Source organism: Protopterus annectens, chromosome 16.part0 (assembly GCF_019279795.1).
Source record: "Protopterus annectens isolate FY-2018-M chromosome 16.part0, PAN1.0, whole genome shotgun sequence".
Classification (NCBI taxonomy): Eukaryota; Metazoa; Chordata; order Ceratodontiformes; family Protopteridae; genus Protopterus; species Protopterus annectens.
In genome coordinates, this window is record NC_056750.1 from 616,761,524 (window position 1) to 616,782,376 (window position 20,853).

Consider the following 20,853-nt stretch of genomic DNA (forward strand, 5'->3'; position numbering starts at 1 on the left):
TCTTTTGTTTTGAGGCACATTCGTTTGTGTGATTCTTATCTCCTTTTGGTTTGATTTCTATTCCAGTTTGACACCTGCTTCTGCTAAACTAAGCAGGGAATTCATCTTAGCCTTGTTCTCATCATGTTTTAAGACCTTCACTACATTTGGTTCTTGTGAGGTCAGCAGGTATGTATGCAGTCCTACGACTGCAGATCTATACAGGTCATCAATTTCGAGGAGGCCCATACCTCCTTCCAAATGGAGAATATACATAGGCTTCGTATACAATGATTTTTATAAATCATTTGATAAGCATGAAGCATCCTTCTTGCTTTCCTGTCTAGCTGATCCAAAACCTTTTGGGGACAGTCAATAATTCTAAAACTGTAAGTTAGGACAAGAAGAGAAAATTGATTTAGCTCTTGGATTTTGTTCCTAGATGTCAGTGCTGTTTTCAGTATTAAGTTTAGTCTTCTAAAATATTCCTTACGAAATTTTATTTTAATTTTTTGATGTTTTATTGTTGAGCCTTCATCAATTATCACATATGTATACACTACCTCTTGCTCAAGTTCTTTTATATCACATTCCTGTCCCAAGCTGATGTTTTCCTGGTGCTGCAGCTTTCCTGCTTTATTTAAAGTTGCTTTTGCACATTTATCAAAACCAAATGACAGTTTTATATCATCTGAAAAGTTTTGACCACCTGCAGTTGTGCTTGCAGTTCCTCATCTGATGAACTATACAGTTTTAAATCACTCACAAAAAGAAGATGAAAAGTCTTTACACTTTGTCATTTTCTGGGAGCCAAACTATAGCCAAGACCTGATCTGTTAAGTACACAGCTTAATTGGTTAAGGGCAAGATAAAAGAGCAGCCGTGACAAAGAGTCACCCTGGAATATCCCATTTTATCTCTGAAATAATAATTTGTTCTTTATTATGGTTTAACTGCCAAGTGGTTTGCCACTGTTTCATGGTTGCGGTAATGTAATTGATCAATGTAGGGTGTATCTTACATATTTTTTAGTACTCTTTTATCCAAGAATGTGAGTTACTGTCAAACGCTTTTACTGTAGTCTATCCATGACATACTTACATTCTTTCCCTTTTTACATTCTCCATTATGACTTTATTTAACAACAAATGATCATTTGTTCCATGCTACTTTCTTTTATTACCCTTTTGTTCAATTGCCATTATTTTCTTGTAAATAACGATACACCCTGTCGGCATCAGTTCCAGTGTATATGTCACTAGAAGGCAAATTATTGGTCTACAATTTTTTGGATAATTTGCAGGTTTGCTCTTAACTAGGAGCATTGTTTTTCCTGTTGATAACTAGGTTGGTGTCTGTTTGGAATGTGCATATAAATAGTTTTTGCTCATGGATAAATCTTCATGTAAAGATGTTAATACTTTTAACCAGATGTTAGGTGCTGCATCTGGGCCTGAGGTTTTCCATTCTGGACCATTTCTTAACTTTGTTTCAATCTCCTTGGACTTTACCTCATCCCATTTCATATCCTGTACTTTTGAACTTTTTATTCTTTCTTTTACTTTTCTATCCATTCAGTATATTTCTTATATTCCACAGGATTTTCATAGATATTTCTCCAAAATGTATCTATTTCTTCTTTTTTGGTAATTAATAAATTACTTACTTTATGCTTTTTCTTTACATTTATCTTCATATCTTCTAAATTTTTCTGCCTGTGCTGATATTTTTAGTTTATTATTTGCAACAGTGCACAATAAATCCTGATCTGTTCTCATACTGCACATGCTTTTATCACAGCTACCTTTTTGAGTATTTTGTTGATCTGTTCCCTCTTCTATACTCTTCTAACAGTGAAACTTCTTGTTTTAATTGCTTTATAGTTTTCTCTGTTCGATACTTCCATGATGGCATTTGATTTTGCACTTTCTTTCCCTTACTGCTCCATGTTTCTGTGGTAAGACTTTATCTGTTATTAATTTAGCTGCACAGTAATATATCCTGTTTACTTCTGTTATAATCACATGAATTTCTATGAACAGTCCTAATTACTGTGTTTGTTGTATCAGACTTTTAACTTTCTGGGTTTTATTGACTTTCTGTAGTCTATTTATTTCACTGATCTTAATATGTTTGTCCATTCTCTATTAAATCAAGAAACTCTTCTCTTAGATCATTTTCTCCTAAACTAAGGGCACATTCTTTGTTCTCCATTTCCTGTGGGCATTCTATAGAAAGTTCCAGAGCACCTTCCTGTGCCACATTCTCTTCACTTTCATTCTCTTTTATCCGTTGATCTTTCACATGGGAACTCAATGGCCTATCACTCCATAACATTGACTGTCAGAGTTGCCCCCAGTTTCCTGTTCCATCCCTTGCTGTGTAATTCCAGCTGGACTTTTGTACTGGTTTCCTATGGAAGTCTCCAAAGTATCTTCCTATGGCAACTGATCAGATGTTTCCCGCCCCAGTGGTTTCTCCTTAATTTGGGGATCCATTGCTCTATCCTGCTGTTATGCTATCAGAGTTAGGTTTTCCATACTAAATCCCTCACTTTGTAAGTAATCCATAACCTCAGTTTCTATTTCTTTAACGTCTACATTACTAATCCTCTTTCCTACTTTTCCTGTTTGTTTTCTTACTTTTTGTATTGTAAAAATGTCCATATCCAGATGCCTTTGCCTATATTTCATTCCAATATCTTTGGTGCTGCTCTTTTTGTATTGATTAGAATTGCCGTCACCTTTGTACAAATATTGCACCATATTAAATCTCTTTTTCTTTCCCATGTCCATATTTCTTCTTCAGATGTCTCCCACTCCTCATGCATCTCCTTACCTAGGGGACTCATTGTTCCATCAAGCTGTGTTATAACCTGTGTTAGACTTTCTACGCTAAATCCTTCACTTTGCAGGTATTCCATAACTTCGGATTCTATTTTTTAACTTCTGCTTTACTAATCTACTGTTCTACATTCCCTCTTTATGATTTTATTTTTTGTATTGTGAAATTTTCCATATCTGGATGATTTTGCCTGTATTTCTCTTTGAATATCTTTGGGGTGGCTTTCGTTGTATTGATTAATTTGGCTTTCTCCTTTGCATAAATATTGTAACATATCAGATCTCTCTCTCTCTCTCCCATGTCCATGTTTCTTTTTTATACTTTTCAAAAATCTCTAGATTTTGTTCTTTATATATTCATACTTTTTCAGTTGCTTCTTTTTCCAAATGGCCCAAGGTTTCTTGGTCTATATAATGTTATAATGTTTTTCATAAAGCTGTTGTATTAATGAACACAAGTTAAGTTTAGAAGAGTCACCTCCCTAAGGTCCTAGCAATTCTGAACTCTATACTCTCTTTCTCTCTGTCTCTGAGTCTATCAGCAAATGCCAACTCATGCAGTATGCGACTCCAACATGCTTGGGTTCACGATGATCCCTCAAAGAAAATATCTCCAGCAGTATAGCAAAGATAACTGATAGAAGGCCACTTTCAGCAAACCAAAAGAACCACCACAATGCCCTGATATATCTATATCTATAATTATATATATATATATATATATATATATATATATATATATATATATACACACACACACACACACACACACACACACACACACACACACACAAACACACCAACTTCACAGTTGCACAACAGTGGGGAAAAGCACACAGACTCCAAATGCACAAAGTGGCTTTCAGTAATCAGTTCTTGTAGTATTGCCCATTGGACAAACTGTGATTGATTAAGCTGTCCAGGTCCCACAAAGTCAGTTACTGTCAGTCATTGCACAGTTGACTACAGCTTTCATACACTACCTTTCAATTGCAAATGTAAGACATATAGCTATGCACCAGTAATCAGAAAGCTAAACAAAACATAATAATTTCAATATAAATAAACCAAATCTGGTTACAGCAAATTACTTTAAAACTCTAACACAATCAACCCTGAAGCACAATAAAATCAATAAATCATTCATTTACATGGTTGGGCACCAACTCACATCCGTTTCTATAAATACTAACTCCATGGTTGCACAACCTTGAACACAAAAATATTCTTCAGAAGACTTTAGTCCATCTTTGCATGTCACTGAACTGCAGAGGTCAGCTATACTATAGCTCAACAAACTGTGACTGACAAAAATCAAGGTCAACTAAATAACTAGTCAGTACACTGTATTGCTGTCATATGGACAAATGCATATATGTATGTTGATAGGTTCATAGGTGTGTACTAGGCTAATGGTCATGGACCCTATATAAGCCTAGCCCAAGAAGATTATCTGATGAATGAGTTTATAATAAATAATTGCAGATGAGATTGTTTCAAACACAAAACATTGCATAAACTCAGTGGCAATTTACCATTTATCACCAACTAAATCTAAAAAAAGTAATCGCAAATGTAAACCAATACTTGATATTTCTTATTGCCAAAACTAAATAGATTTTTTATGTGGAGGACTTTCCTCTCTCTGGAAATTAAATATAACTCCAGGATTGTGCAACTTCATTGATAGGGGAAAGCCCTTGAATTATGTATCAGTACATCTGCTGAAGTTCGACTGTTACATAATTCAATCAAGTATACTACTGAAGAAAATCACGTTTATATTATGTGATGGAACAGTGAAATGTTTGAACACGTAATAATTGACTCCTAAATATCAAAACGCCATAATGTCGAATGGCAAAAAAAAAAAACACCCAAACAAACCATTAAAACACTCTAAGAAGGGGTGCAAGCCCCCCTGCACCCCTTCTCACTCCCCGCTACTTAAATATACCAACTCCGAGATAGCACCACAGTGCAGACAATGGAAAACTTCAATGTCCGCACTGTACGGAGATCTCCATTGAACCATTCAACATTCTAATGGTTCAATATTTAGGGGTTGATTATTACGTGTTTGAACATTTGACTGTTTGATCACGTAATATAGACCCAAGATAATCACCAGCATTTCAGCAAGTGGTGCAATGCATTTAGCAATAAGTCTGTATACATATATGTGGGCCTGTGTGTGTGTGTGTGTGTGTGTGTGTGTGTGTGTGTGTGTGTGTGTGTGTGTGTGTGTGTGTGTGTGTGTGTGTGTGTGTGTGTGTGTGTGTGTGTGTGTGTGTGTGTGTGTGTGTGTGTGTGTGTGTGTGTGTGTGTGTGTGTGTGTGTGTGTGTGTGTGTGTGTATATATATATATATATATATATATATATATATATATATATACACACACACACACATATATAAACACACACACACACACACACAAATCTATCAGTTTCACTGTGTGTGTGTGGCGGGGGGCATAGGCGCCGGAACCATAGAGCGAGGGGGAGGGAGCGCCCCCCCATACACTTTTACAGCTGTAAGACCTATAGGCAGACCCATGCATGCTAATGTAAATTCAAACACAAAAGTGCGCAGAAACATTAAGCCTGCTGCTGCATTCCTGATCACTTCAATCCAGCTGCCAAAGTCACAGTAAGGATATATTTTATGTGTTTTGGTTTCCCCCAATATGCTTATTTTATGCAGGCTGTGCTCAGTGGCTCCATTTATACAGGCTGTAAGTCCGTTTTATGTAATGCAGCTTTGAAGTCCGTTTATGTAAGCAGTTTTAAAGTCCGTTTATGTAAGCAGTAAGCAGCTTTGAAGTCTGTTTAGTTTATGTAAGCAGCTTTGGAGTCCATTTTATGTAAGCAGCTTTGAAGTCCATTTAGTTTATGTAAGCAGTAAGCAGCTTTAAAGTCAATTTATGTAAGCAGCTTTGAAGTATGTTTATGTAAGCAATAAGCAACTTTGAAGTCCGTTTAGTTTATTTAAGCAGTAAGTAGCTTTGAAGTCCATTTATGTAAGCAGTAAGCAGCTTTGAAGTCCGTTGTGAGTCTGTGTGTGTGTGTCTGTCTGTCTGTGTGTGTCTGTGTGTAAAATGCCCCAGTTACTTATGACTGGTGGCTAGAATTGCTCAGGCTCAAATGCTGTACCTTAGGTACAGGAGCCTGCATTCTCAACCCACACCACCACTTGTGATCCAGGGAGTTTGGTCTGTTCCTCTTAACATTTCTGGTTTTCTGGCAAATCAGTGAGAATGGAATTCACTAAATAATGATAGCCCTTTATGGTTCAGTCTTCTTATCTTTTTTGGAAACGCATGGTAACACAAAACACTATTTTAGCAACATTCTAACAAAAACCAGATCCAGAGCACCCGTGGAGACAATGATTCAATGTGACATGACTTTGCTGCTGAGATCATCAGATTCAGTGGAAATTTGAAGATAAGACCTAGAGAATCAAGTTAAAAAAGAGAGAGAAAAGAGAAGCTAAATCTATTGATGACACATAAAAACAAAGTCATGTAACTTCCCACGAGACAGGCGTTGACTATTTAATCACATCCTTTCAGGCGTTCTAAGATTATACAAGCAATATTTAAAATGTGTCCCTGGTTTTGCACCTTTGCCCCCCAAATAAATTTTGGCTTTTTCCAGATTTCTTCTGCTGTGAAATTGAGAGATTTAGTTGTGTCAAGTGGATGGTGCAGTGGTGGTGTTTTTGCCTCCCACCAAGAGGTTTTTGGTTTGATTCTTGGCTGGGGTGCCTTCTTTGTGGAGTCTGTATGCCCTCCCTGTGTTTGTGTGGGTTCCCTCTGGGTGCTCTTGTTTCCACCCATGTTACAAAGAAATGCATCTGTAGCATTTCTCCCTGGGCCTCTGCTGAAAATTGGCTTTTTTCCAAGTTGGACTTTCCTCATAAACAAATATTAAATATATAAAAAATGTTGCTGAGAGCTTCAGGGGAAGAGAAGTTTAGTGCTGCTTATTCCAAGCCTGTTTGCACTGTTAGTAGCACAACAGGTAGTAGCCTTGCTTTTGATGCAGAAGGCTGTGGGTTCTACTCCCACACTATGTAGATGGATCGCTGATACTGTACTGTGTTGTACTTTAAAGGGAGTAGATGCTGCAGTCCTGTGAATGTCCTCATTTGGAGGAATTACCAAGTAACTATGAACCTGTTATCAGTTTGCCATCCATTCCCTATTGCAATATTACTAGCTTATCATTTTTTAAAGTAACATAGGCAATTATTCTTCAAGGGCAACAGCCACTTTATTTGTACATGAAACAATGAAATATAAAGTTGTTTCCTAGCAACAACCTCTTCATTAGTTAGACATCCCTTTAATGTGGATTTATTTAGATGACTTACTTCTGCACATCTGAGATTTTGCATATTTACTGATATTGGTGAAATGTAATGACAGAAGTTTGAGTGGCCTTTTAGGGTTAAAATTTTCTGAAATGGGTAGTTTTTTCATTGGTTCATACATTTTGTTTCATTGCTTACTAGAAGACTGTTCAGAACTACAAATTTAAAACACAATTTAACTGGTGCTGTATTATACAAGGAATATAATTTAATACAATCAGGAAGATGTTGTCCCGTTCGATTCTCAGCTAGAGCATCTTCTGTGCAGAGACATACGTGAATGGGGTGTACCTTCATTGAAGGTTGTATGTCAGGGCCGGCAGCTCGCCACATAAAAATCTTCTGCCAATCATTAACAGACCAGAGTTCTGCTGTGGCGACCCCTAACCGGGAAAAGCCGAAAGACACAACAACAATCAGGAAGGTGAATCAAAGAATGCATACATGTATGCATGACCCTAAAAATGTGCTTGAAAACAGCCCAGCGGAAAGTGTGAAAGGCTCAAAATTGTGGGCAAATTTTAAGCTTTACTCTTGTTACCAAAGTAATGGATGAAGGTAAAACACACCACATTACCTTGACCTGACCAAGCTTTTTGTCACAATCCCCTACTCAGGTGTAGTACAAAAATGAATAATGTAGGTGCAAATACTTGCATCACTAGCTGGACTGACAACTTGCTCACTTGCAGGGGATCAAAATAGGGGAAGAGACCAGTCACCAATGGGTCCCCCAGGGTTCGGTGCTGAGACTTTCTGTGTATAATATACATCTCAAAAGTAAAAGGAAATACAGAAGGGCTTTGGCCGGCTAAGTTTGACATGATTGCAATCTAGGAGCAGTTATTGAATCCCCAAATGACTTAACCATCATGCAGGAAGGTTTGTCCCAAACAATAGCTGGTGTCAAAAACATGACAATGCCCTCTGAGAAATTACCCAGTTGTTTAGCATTTGGAAACTTGTGTGTACAGTGGCCTAACTTTTGACCAACATGTGCCCAGAGTCATAAGAAAGCCTTTCTATATTGCATAGCTTATAAACAAATTGTTTGTGACTAGATCAACATATGTTGTTGTCCCCCTTTACAAAGTTCTCATTAGGTCAATCATTTTGTATAATGCCCACATTGGCATGTATCTGTCCAGCCCCATGCAACAATTGGAATACCTTCAGAGATGCCTTACTTAAAAGGATACAAGTCCTAAACAATAGGTCTTGCATGGACCACCTCAAAGATTTATCACTATACTCAGTATCCTATAGAGTGCTTAGTGATGATGTGTCTGGCATACAACGCATCCTCCAGCCTACTACTGGTGGACCTACTAAACATCAGCAAGTCAAATGGCATCCGAAATACTCAGTCCAGGTATCTAAACTGAATGTTGTAGACAGATGGATATATATATATTGCAGAGGCTACCACTGTTCCAGAACAGACCATCCATAAAAATAAAACAAAGCTCATCCGTCCATATTCAAATGCAACTTGGATCTAAGGATGGGTAATAGAAAATATACTCCAGGATTGCCCCTCATGCCACTAATGGATAGAGGCAGTTCCTAAATGCTGCATCCCTTATGTGGCTCCCCTCAAATTATCTATGGAATGATCACGATTACTCTCACTAGGGCTAATATACAATTATCAGCCATGGGATAGGTAAGACCAATCAGAAAATGTTAATTCAAGCACCAAAAGGGAATTGGCTATGCTTAAAAGTCCTCCAAGTGAACCTATGTTGTGGTAGTAAATAGTTATAAAAAATTGCCCTTTTTAGATCACTAAGTGCCTCTCTCACCCTCCACCACCCCAGTCTTCAACAGCTTCCAGCACCTATGGTGGGGGGTATATACATATGTTTATATAGTTTATATATACGTATATATATATATATATATATATATATATATATATATATATATATATATATATATATATATATATATATATATATATATATATATATATATATATATATATATATAGATATATATACGCACACACACACACACACACACACACACACACACACACACACACACACACACACACACACACAGAAATGGTTTTGACTTCCAGTTCAGATTTGAAATTCTGAGGATTGCAGTTGCCTAGAATAAAGACTGAAAGTATGAATATAGGGAATGTATACAGAGCTCAAGGCTGCAGTACTTCAGAGTATTCCCTTTCAGTGACTGATGTACTTTGGAGTAGTTAAAAGTTAAGTAGCAGATATATGTAAGGGTAATGTAAAAATCTGTTTGGGTTATAATTTTGCTACGTGGTTTAATTTTAATCTTGGGTCCAGTTTGCTGGAATTGCATTTTTTAAATTTCATTGGCTAGGGTTTTAATTTTTAGTTTACTTTTTTAGATGCCAACTTTTATAAAATGAATTTGTATGGGTGAAGTTGTTTTATTTTTTTATGTATCTCCTTTGTGTGTAAAGTTTTGTGCTTTTATTTTTCTCTTCCATGTGAATGTTGCTTAGCTGCCATGGTTAATGACATGCATAGAGTAATGATAACTGTACAGTAATGTGAAAAGAGTAGTGATAAATAACATTCAAACTGCACCAGATACATGTATTTATCAAACCAATTTATCACTATTCATTGCTATGGAAAAGATGTACATATCTTTGGATACATAGATATATTCCCACAAACACGCATCCCTCATTGACTTTCTAGTGCCCAAACTGGGAAGTTCAGGTAGGTAACATAAGGTGTTCTCTTACACTACAAGTCTGACTTGTAAATTATTTTAAAATTTCTTCTAAAGTACAGATGCCCATTTATAGTGTTAATATTTTCCTCAGCATTACATAAAGTTAAGAAAAATATGATTATCAGCTTTTTCACTTCATAAGCTAATCATTAGCTAGTTAGCGTTGTTCATTTAAGCACACAAATAACATTCAATAACTATCACCTAGGAGGTCTGCAGTGATGCAAGCAAAAGGGAAGCACAGAGGAAGCATCACCATGTACACCATGGGAACAGTAAAAATGAAGTAACTAGTTCCAGTCACCAAATATGACACAAAAAATGCAAAACAAAAAACAGTGCTACAATATTATCTGTGATGCTTGGCAAATATACAGAACCCCATGATGCAGTAAGAAGTATTGTTGCCTCAGTGCATGAGGTTCTCCAGTTCATTTTTCCACTGGAGTGCCTTATATACAGAGGATATTTTACCAACCTAATAACACACCCATACTTTCTAACCTATTTACCCCTTACACTAACCTAAATTCATTACGCTCTTCAAACAAACTTCTAGTAACCTTAACTAAGTCTAATAACATTGCTGGTGACTCCCTATTCTCCAATACCATCAGTAAATATTGGAATCTTCTACCTACTGCCCTAACTTCCATTCCCTCCCCTGTACTCTTTAAACAAAAGCTTAAAAAACACCTTAAAATACATTGGTTATGCCCATGCTTCAATCCTGACTAAATTTTGTGACTTCCACAATTTTTTCTCTCTCTTTAATACCTTCTTTCTATTTGCGCTCTACTACCTACACTTTGAAAAGTTTCCCTAACAATCTACTTCTTTTAGAAGTAGCATCTATTACAATCCATTAAAGAATTTTGAATGTAAAAGAAATTTCCTGAATGTGCTTTACACTTGCCACAAATGTTTTACTGTTACAGAACCTTTCTATTTTGTATTTCTATAACTACAACTTAATTGTGTTTCTCTTCATTTCATGGTTTGTAAGTAGAATTCTGTAATGTAGTCTAAAATCATGTTTAACCTGCTACTTATTTTTATATGTATAACATAACTGTGTTTTGTCTCTATGTGGAGCTTTTCTCCCCGGGCCTCTGCTGAAAATGGAAATATATCCAGTCAGACCAGCCCGGTAAACAAATGTAAAATAAATAAAATAAATAAATGTCTATGGCCTTGTGGTCTTTCTCTGGATGCTTCAGCTTCATCCCACATTGCAAGGATATGTGGTAGGCAGATAGGTGATTTCTAAACTGTGTGTAGATTTTGTGTGTGTGTGTGTGTGTGTGTGTGTGTGTGTGTGTGTGTGTGTGTGTGTGTGTGTGTGTGTGTGTGTGTGTGTGTGTGTGTGTGTGTGTGTGTGTGTGTGTGTGTGTGTGTGTGTGTGTGTGTGTGAGCACACATGATACAGAAAAAAGGTCTGGCAATCTACTTCCATTCCCACCCACCACTACCAAACTGTATGGATAGTGGAGGCTGTTCATGAAGCCATAGTAGGAGTCAGGTGGGACTTGTAAGCATTGACGATGGATGAATGGATTGGGATGGCACTGCAGCCTACCAGCTCAGCATGGAGTGGCTCCATTTTGTCCATGGTTCATTTTGTTTTTGAATTTAAGTAAATGACTGCAACTACAGTGCTGCAGCTGTATATACAATTTGCATGTTTAAATTTGCCACCAGTGAGATGTAGATGTGTCACTTATTACTGTTTCTGCAATAGTTTCAGTCTACTTTTTCTGGCTTTTAGTAGGATATCTGGCTTCAGTTTCAAATTTGTAGTCACTAGATAGTTTTCCACCATTTAACAGCAGTTTTTTTATAGATCTGCAATGTTGCTAGCAAAGATGTATTTTAGTAATGGTGCAGTATTTTGTAATTAGTGAGCTCATAGGCAGTGCAATTCAGTTGCAGTTAAGCTATTTATGAGGTAGTAAGTGACTTATTTGTTTATCATTTGTGTTCTATACCATGGGAATGATCACTTTGTACTTTAAAGTTCAGAGCTCAGTCTAGCTGCATGCATTCTGTTTTCATAAATGGGCGATGGTCTACAAACTGATGTCCTTGTCCTTCAAGGGTACCCAGAAGCACATTAGGTAGGAATGTGATTTATAATTATTGACTATCCATGAGCTGATCATTTAAGGATCATATGTGGTGTGCCAGATGCATTTCATTCATTGCTAACTACTCAGATGTCATACATGTCATATTACTGGGTAGTGCAATATGGTGCATATTCATTGATATATAAATAATATAACATTTTCACATATTTTGCATACTATTCTTACCCCCCCTCCCCCCCCCATTAAATAATGACTTAAAATATCTTACTGGGATTGATGCAGCTGTTAGTCCACCGGCGATTCCCGTTAAGATTCTTCCACCATACAGCATTGCCACATTCTGGGCACTGCCCATAATAAAATAACCGATTCCAGATGGCACTGCAGAAAGCATGATGCTTAGCTTCCGTCCAACTTTGTCATTGAAGATCATTCCAAAAAGGCCTCCAGCTGCAGTACCCAGGGTAAACACAGACTAGTAAGAGTGAAAAAGAAAATTTCAAATTACTGTCCATGAACTGAATACATGACATGCAACATTTCACAAGATCAAACCTTACACAGATTGTGTGAGCCAAAATCATATGACCACAGCAATGCTGTAGCCATTATGGCAAAATGAAACCTAAGCCTTCTGTGTGTGTGTGTGGGGGGGGGTTTATGGCAGAAATACTCTCAGCATTATGTTTCTTATGACTGACAGTCATAAAACAGTTCACAGCTGAGCTTTTTTGTATGGGAATGTCAGAGAAGTATGGGTGGATAATGACAGGTTTTCCTGTAGCAAATACAGGAGTGTGTTGTTTCTGTGTCTCATACCATTTTTTATGGATAGTCCACCACTCAGCACCACTTCTACCTCCTTTCTGTGTTTTTTTCACATAGCTGCCACTCTTTTAAGAACCATTGCCTACTGTCCTAAGGACTAATGCAATCTTTCGTCTTTTTCCCGGTAAGGGGTCCCCACAGCAGAACTCCGGTCCGCCAATGATTGGCAGTAGATTTTTATGAAATGCTGAGGTGCCAGCTTGATGCCCAACCATCAACAAAGGCATGCATGTCTTTTGAACACTACCCAACCGCAGGGAGAACATGCAGACTCCACACCGAAGGCACTCACAAGCCAAGCCGAGAATCGAACGGGAGAACCTCTTGCTGTGAGGTAACAACGCTACCGCCATACTACCGCGATGTCATCTGAAAATGTGTGCAATGATATACAGTATTCTGTTTTCTGATGCAATTACAGGTCTCTGCAATGCTCCTTTCCCTTTTATTCCTTCTAGATTATATTTATTGTAAATCCATTTCTTCCTCATGGAAATTGTGGTGGGACACCTGCAACACTGCAGTTAGTCTTATAGGAGCAACATCTAGCCTGTGCACATCTAGAAAGCTAGAAACCAAATCTGAACTCCATGCCACACATGAAGTGCTGTTAGAAATTTACACAGTGGTAAGGCCACCTCCATACTTCTGGCCCAAATATTTTCCTGTTCCTCAGCAGAATAGCTTGCCTGCTGGCACTCTTCCTTACTGCTTTTCTTTCTGAGTGCTATCTAATATGATTATGACAATGTGATTCCCTTTTTTGGTGGCCATTCTTGTATATGCTTACTGTTATTATTGTCTTTTAATTCAAAATGTCTGAGATAAAATTTTCTACAGTAATCATAAAACAGTGACTTTTCAGCGACCATTTTAACATTTATAATGCCCTAACTAGGTGACCTCATCTTACTACGTGACGCACTTCTAGAGATATTTCATTTTCAGCTTTTATGTTTGTGAAGTCCTAATTTTAACACTAGGCTCACAATTTCCTTTGAATATTATTAATCATCTCCATTGTTGTTTGAAATACTACCAAGGTACTATTCCTGACCTTATTTTGTTTGCTTATTTTTAAATGACCTTTGTTGCTGCTATGGATAATTTTATATCTCCGGTTTACATAACCTTGTTTGTCAGTCATTTGTGTCCTACCATGTATGTCTTCTCTAGTTGGGATTCAATAAGACATTACTCAGATTTTGAGTAAAGCTACTATGTGCTAAGTACTATGCACTAAAATGTTTGCTGTATATATTAAACATACTGGATTAATTGACTAAATGAATGAATGAATGAATGAATGAATGAATGAATGAATGATTAATTGACAGAGAGGCTAATTTATTAACTGGTTGAATAGCTGATCAGTTTTGTTGATCGGGTTAGCCCTGCTGGGCAAAACCCTTTTTCAGAGAGGATCCAGTGATAAATTCCCAAATACTGAAACAAAATCTGTAGTTTGCCATTTCATATTACTGCAAACATAGTACATAAGAGCTGAGACAGTGTGAACTTCACAGAATATACAGAGACAACATACAAAGTCATATAGATGTTATAGTCATACTCTTAGAGTGCACAGAGATGTATACCTTGCAGACTGTATGAAATAATCTATGAATAAGGCACAGTCATGCACTCTGAATACATATCATATAATGTACAACTACTGACCAATTCCACTGCACAGACTGCATGATATAATTTATGAAAAATGCACGATTATACACTCTGAATACATATACAATGTACAATTACTGACCAGTTCCACTGCACAGACTGTATGATATAATCTATGAATAATGCACAGTCATACACTCTAAATACATATCATACAGTGTAGAGCTACTGACCAGTTCCACTGCACAGACTGTATGATGTAATCTATGAATAATGCACAGTCATATGCTCTGAATACATTTCATACAATGTGTAACCATTGACCAGCTCCACTGCACTACTTCTCGCTATTTAGAATCTTCCTGTGCATTCACTTTAACCAAAACTCAGCCTTCCTTTGCAGTACTACAAATTTGTTGAAAACTGGAGACTATGTGTTACATTGTTATCAAGTTCATAATCAACTATCCCATTTATGTGATGCAGAGGGATAAACCCTGACTATGACCAGTCAAACTTAGGTTAGACAGAGGAAAAGCAAGGCTGGGGAATGTGGAAGTGAGTAGCTTATGCTACCTCTCTCATCCTAGAGACAGGAAGATGGTGCTTCCAGTCATCTGACTACTGCCATGAAAGTAGAGATTTCCACAACATGAAGGGTCATAGAACATGGAGGATGTGGGTTTGCTAGTCCCAAGCTGGAGACAGTATCCCTAAAAGATGTGTGTGTGTGTGTGTGTGTGTGTGTGTGTGTGTGTGTGTGTGTGTGTGTGTGTGTGTGTGTGTGTGTGTGTGTGTGTGTGTGTGTGTGTGTGTGTGTCTGCACACATGTAAGTTGGGTGTAGGATGCCCTGTGGTGATTTGGGTACTCATGTCAGCCGGTGGGGGGTGGGATTAGGGCATTCATGCAAATACTATTGCTAGGACACTAGTGAGGGCACAAACACTACCATGGATGGCTACCTGTATGACAGCTCATCCACAGCTAGCTATTGCCCTGTCTGGGAAATATACTCAACAGGGTAAGGAATGGGTTTTACTAAACAGGAAAGACTTGTTTATCAGACATGGAAGGAAAAAGAACTTGGAAAAAACTTGTAATGAAGCCTTGGAGAATTCACCACTTCTGTCTAAGTGAGTTGGGCTGGTTAGAATTAAACTGAACTTTCATCTGTGATAAAATCTTTCCATAAGTGCCATAATAATCTAAACAAAACTGTTTAGTAGTATTAAGCCAAATAACAGGTTTTACAGTGACCTATTTAAAGTTTACATTATCATACCACATTATTACACATATTATTATTATTATTATTAGTAGTATTAATATTAGTATTAGTATTCCTACACTCAGGGACGTCGGGAGGCATATGCACTGTACTGATTTCAGTACAACTTTTTTAGAAGGGGGTAGCTTTTTTGAAAAAAAAAGTACATATTTAAAGGGTGTTGGCTCCTTTAAGGAGCATACCAGCCAGTCGGAAGTGAGCTCACATCATGTCCGGCTGGCTGGCTGTGAGCAGGAAACAAACTTGGAAGGCAAGCAATGGATTCATGAGTGGGAAACAAAGGTAGGATTATCGGAAGGTGGCTGCAAGCAGGAGCCAAACTTGGAAGGCAAGCAATGGATTGATTCGTGAGCAGGAAACAATCGCAAATGGATTATCAGAAGGGAAACAAAGGTAGGAGTGAGTGTGTGTATTGATTCACAAGTGTGATTGTGTGTGTGTGTGTGTGTGTGTGTGTGTGTGTGTGTGTGTGTGTGTGTGTGTGTGTGTGTGTGTGTGTGTGAATGCCCCCACATAATACACCTGCTGGCTATAGGTGTCCAGGCTCAAACCCTGTACTTTTGCTTCAGGGTAAGAACAGCCTAAAGTCCCTAACCACCACCATTTCTGAACTTTGTTCAGATTTTGATGTTTGTCCAGGTTTTTTGTGCTAAGGTGTGAATGGTTGTGAGCTATGGTGAGAACTGAAGTATTTCACCCATTATTGATTTTGATGTTTGTCCAGGTTTTTTTGTGCTAAGGTGTGAAGTGAGAAGTTCTGGGTTCAAGACATGCATGGTGATAACACAGCATTTTATTCTAGCAACTTTTCAAAATTATACAAGCAATGTTTAAAATGTGTCCCTGTTTTTTGGGCTTTTGTCCCCCCCTCAGTAAATGTTGGCTTTTTCCAGATTTCTTGTGCTGCAAAGTTCAGAGATAAAGCTGAGTGTCAACATTTTACAAGGAGCTGAGAGCTGCAGGGGAACTTAAGTTTAGTGCTGCTTATGCAGAGTCTGCTTCAACTGTTAATAGCACAACAGGTAGTGTACTTGCTTTTGATGCAGAAGGCTGTGGGTTCTTCTCCCACAGTAGGTAGATGCATTGCTGATACTGTACTGTGTTGTAAAGGGGGGTGGATGCTGTAGTCTGTTTTGGCAAAGATATCTAGTAGTAACTATAAACCTGTTATCAGTTTGCCATCCATTCCCTATTGCAATATTACTAGCGTATCATTGTTTTTAATGCAACATAGGCAATTTATTCCTCAAGGGCAACAGGCACATTATTTGTAGATGAAACCATAAAATATAAAGTTGTTTGCTAGCAGCAGCCTCTTCATTAGTTACAGATTTCTCTAATGTGGAATTATGTAGATGGCTTTTACAAGTTCAGAGATTGTGCATATTTACTGATACTGGTGGACTGTAGAAGTTTGAGTAGACTTTTATGATGGAAGGTGTATCAAAGAGCACGTGTATGTTTCATGTGCAAGGGGCCTATGATTTGAAAACAGCCCAAAGTTAATCTTTATCTGCCACTGGCAAAATGTATTTTCTTTGAATGTGGGTTTTAATGCTGTTTCAATAAATGTGAGTTTCAAGGGCAGAGAAGTTTTAATGCTAATTCTAGTTGCATTGTGAGACTGCATTGCTTTATTTAGCAGATATTTATTGGTGTTCGTGCTGTAAAATGCAAAATAAACCTTTTTCTGGCAAATCATTTAGGAATGAAGTCACTAAATAATGACCGACGTTAAGTTTCAGACGTCATAACTGTCTTAAGTTTATACAAAGTCAATTTTTAGTACTGTTTGTATGTTCCCCCAATATATTTGGCCTTGTCCAGATTTCCTGCATTAAAAAGTTGAGAGGTATGTGCAAATAAATCGCTTTATAGAATTAGGAATATCCAAACCTCTCAACTGTCCCCAATTTTGGCTCAAAATGTTGCTCTCCCCCTAATAATCTCTCCGCAAAATAGCAATTTTGGAAGAAAACGTGGAAGTTTTACTTTACTTTTATAAATAACTGTAATGATCAGAGTTATACATTACTTTTATTTCAGAAATGCATGTAGATTCTCTAATTTTGTCAGCTGCTCTAAGTTAACTGTGCTCATATTAAAATGGTGTTCCTTCTTTGACAGGTTCCCAGCTGTATTGTCTGGCAATTTTATATTTTTGCATCAAATTTTTGGTCCGTTTTTCATAAAATTGCAGTTTTCTGGCAAATTAGTGGCAAATTGTTAAAGACTGAAGTTACAAAATAATGGCAGACATTTGAGTTTCAGATTTCATACCTTTCAGAAAATTTGTACTAATGCAAGACCACCTACTATTCTATTATCTTTCTAAGTTTATAAGAGCAATATTTAAAAAAAATGTCCTTATTTTTGGGCCTTTGCCTCAGTTTTATTTATGAGTTTGTTGCTCTAAGAGGTTGAGAGGTGTGTGTGTGTGTGTGTGTGTGTGTGTGTGTGTGTGTGTGTGTGTGTGTGTGTGTATGGTAGGTAGGTAGCATACCTCTCAACTGTCCAAATTTTGCAGAATGTCCAGATGTTTGCCCCATATTTTTTGTCTGTTCTTCATAAATTTTGTGATTTTCTAGAAAATCACTTGAAGGCTGAAGTTACTAAATAATGACAGACATTTGAGTTTCAGACTTCATGTCCTTTAGAAAAATTCATACTAGCACAAATCCTGTTATTCTAGCAACTTTCTCATACTAGCACAAATCCTGTTATTCTAGCAACTTTCTAAGTTCACGAGAGCATTATTTAATATATGTCCCTGTTTATTTTAGGCTTTGTCCATATTTCTTGCACTAAGAGGTAGGTAGGGGTGTGTGTGTGAATGAAACATCCTAGTTAGGGGTAGCAGGTGGTTAGTAATTTATTCAAGCACAAAACCTGTGCCTTAGTTACAGAAAACAAAAGCATAAATTCTCTACCCCATCTACCATGCTGCATTTTTCAAAGAACTGACATTTCAGGTTAATTTTCAATTCAAGGAACTGAGTTTGAGTGAATTTATATTATATTACTTAAGAGGCATTACAGCGAATGCCTCTTCATCGACAATAAAAGAGCGAACCGTGAATTATGAGAATGGCCGTAGCTTGGCTGGGGAGGGGGTTAGCAGTTTGAGAGCTGTGAGTACAAATTTGAAAATCCTAGCTACACCCCTGACACTCCTTGTGTTTTACTCTTACTTATCTTTATTTTTTGTCCCTTCCCTATATTCATTTTTCCTGCCACTTTCTTCCAAGTTAAATCTATGATAATAAACATTTTAAGGGTATTGTTTGATACACTGCTGTGCCAGCTGCTAGTTTGACTATTTTTTTCCTCATAATAAACTGATAACATAACATTCTTTGATCATTATAGTTAATATAAGTAGAATGTGATTTTTTATTTACCTTGTTATTGATACTGTTGAATATTTTTTACTCATTCTTTTTCCAAAACTTTTAGTATCTGTTTTTATAAACTGCGTATCAAAATGACTGTTTTTTTATGACAGCATATACATTTGACTACTCTGTTGCTGTTATTTTTGAAATTGAGACTTATTTATTCCATTGGTCTCCACTGTAAAAAATGACTAGCCCAGATGAACAAGTGAATTACTTAAACTAATAAATTGCTTAATAAAATTAAGGTTGCTAAACTTAGAGAACAGGGAGGAAGAGGTCATTTATTTCTGTGTGAATATGGAGAGACAGTGAAGAACACTGGACCGTGCATAAGTCATGATCATGAATGCAGTTCTGGGTTCTCTTGCATCAATACAAATGCTGGTTTTAGATATGTGTGAACCTTTATTTCTTTTAATTCATTTGGGGAGTTAATAGAAGGAAAGGTTTTACATCATCATTTTCTGAAATAAACAATAAGTATGAAACTCTAATGTCTGAGATTATTGGCCAACTGTAATATTCTGTGGTTTAATAGAAAAATCAAACATTTTATAAGGGATATGTCAAAACTGAACAATCCTACAAATGCTTTATTGTACCATTTCAGATGATGTTGAAGTGTATATATTTTTTATTATTATTAATATTTTTAACAGTGAAAGGTTAACACTGTTATGATGGCAGTAGGTGGCTATCAAACTATGCTACTGCCTTAATATTCTAAGGACTAGGCAGATACACAACTACAATCCAGTGTTCTTCATTATCGCTGAGTATGTTCTTGTTAAACAGGGGCGGATAGTGTACTTCTGAATGTCTGTAACAGACACTGTTTTGGGGTTTAGTGAATTTTAGATTATGATTTACTTTCTGAAGAGAATTATGTGTGTGTCTTTTGAAAATTACTATTAGGGATAGATGATAGCTCAAAATTATGATTACTGTTCAGGTATATAGCTTTATGTCCATCCCAAAAGCAAGTGTAAGCTGCGTCCTTTGCTGAGTCATTGAAATTGCCCAGTATTTTCCACTTCTAAAAGATAATCAGGAAAAATGTTACAAGAATATATGCTATAAGCAAAAATATTTTATTTCATGAGACTTTTTGTGCACAAAAATATTATTTCAGAGGAGCAGCTTTTAATAGTTATCACCGCTGTACTGCAAAACATAGAGGGTATTACTAGTAAGAGTGTAAACATTATTAGCCTGTATATTTAAGCATAAAATATTGTTACTTACCCCAAACCATGATGCTTCATCCTCTGTAATGCAGAAGCTAGAATCTGGTGACTCCAAAACTGGAATAACTGGGGATGTATATACCATAGCATATCCAAAACTGAAGTTTCCAAGAACAGCTGCAAATACTGCTAGGAATAGCTTCCTGTTGCTTCTGTAAGAAAAGAAAGGAAAGAAGAAGGAATTGGGAGGAAAACAACTCACTGACATGGATGGAGAAACAAGAGGAAAATAATGAAAATAAAATATTTCTTTTGGAAAACATTTGACTAGTATGAATACAAACCATGCAAAACAGCCAATGCACAGAAATCATGTAATTTATTATCCTGTTATCAACCACTCCTTATATAGCTGCCCCTGTTCACTTACCCCAATTCACCTACTTTCTCCATATTGTATTACTTCTTGAATGTATCTCTAGTGTGAATCTTATAAT

The 20,853-nt window shown here is 36.9% G+C and overlaps 1 protein-coding gene across 1 annotated transcript in view; it reads right to left on the minus strand.

Annotated features, from left to right (window-relative positions):
* LOC122790366 (solute carrier family 2, facilitated glucose transporter member 6-like) overlaps nucleotides 1-20,853 on the minus strand; it is a 146,910-nt gene that overhangs the window by 76,767 nt on the left and 49,290 nt on the right. The window contains exons 2-3 of the mRNA XM_044057884.1: nucleotides 20,415-20,568; nucleotides 12,297-12,503 (exon numbers count right to left, since the gene is read on the minus strand). Coding sequence (XP_043913819.1) covers nucleotides 12,297-12,503; nucleotides 20,415-20,568 — 361 coding nt within the window. The remainder of the gene's footprint in view (nucleotides 1-12,296; nucleotides 12,504-20,414; nucleotides 20,569-20,853) is intronic.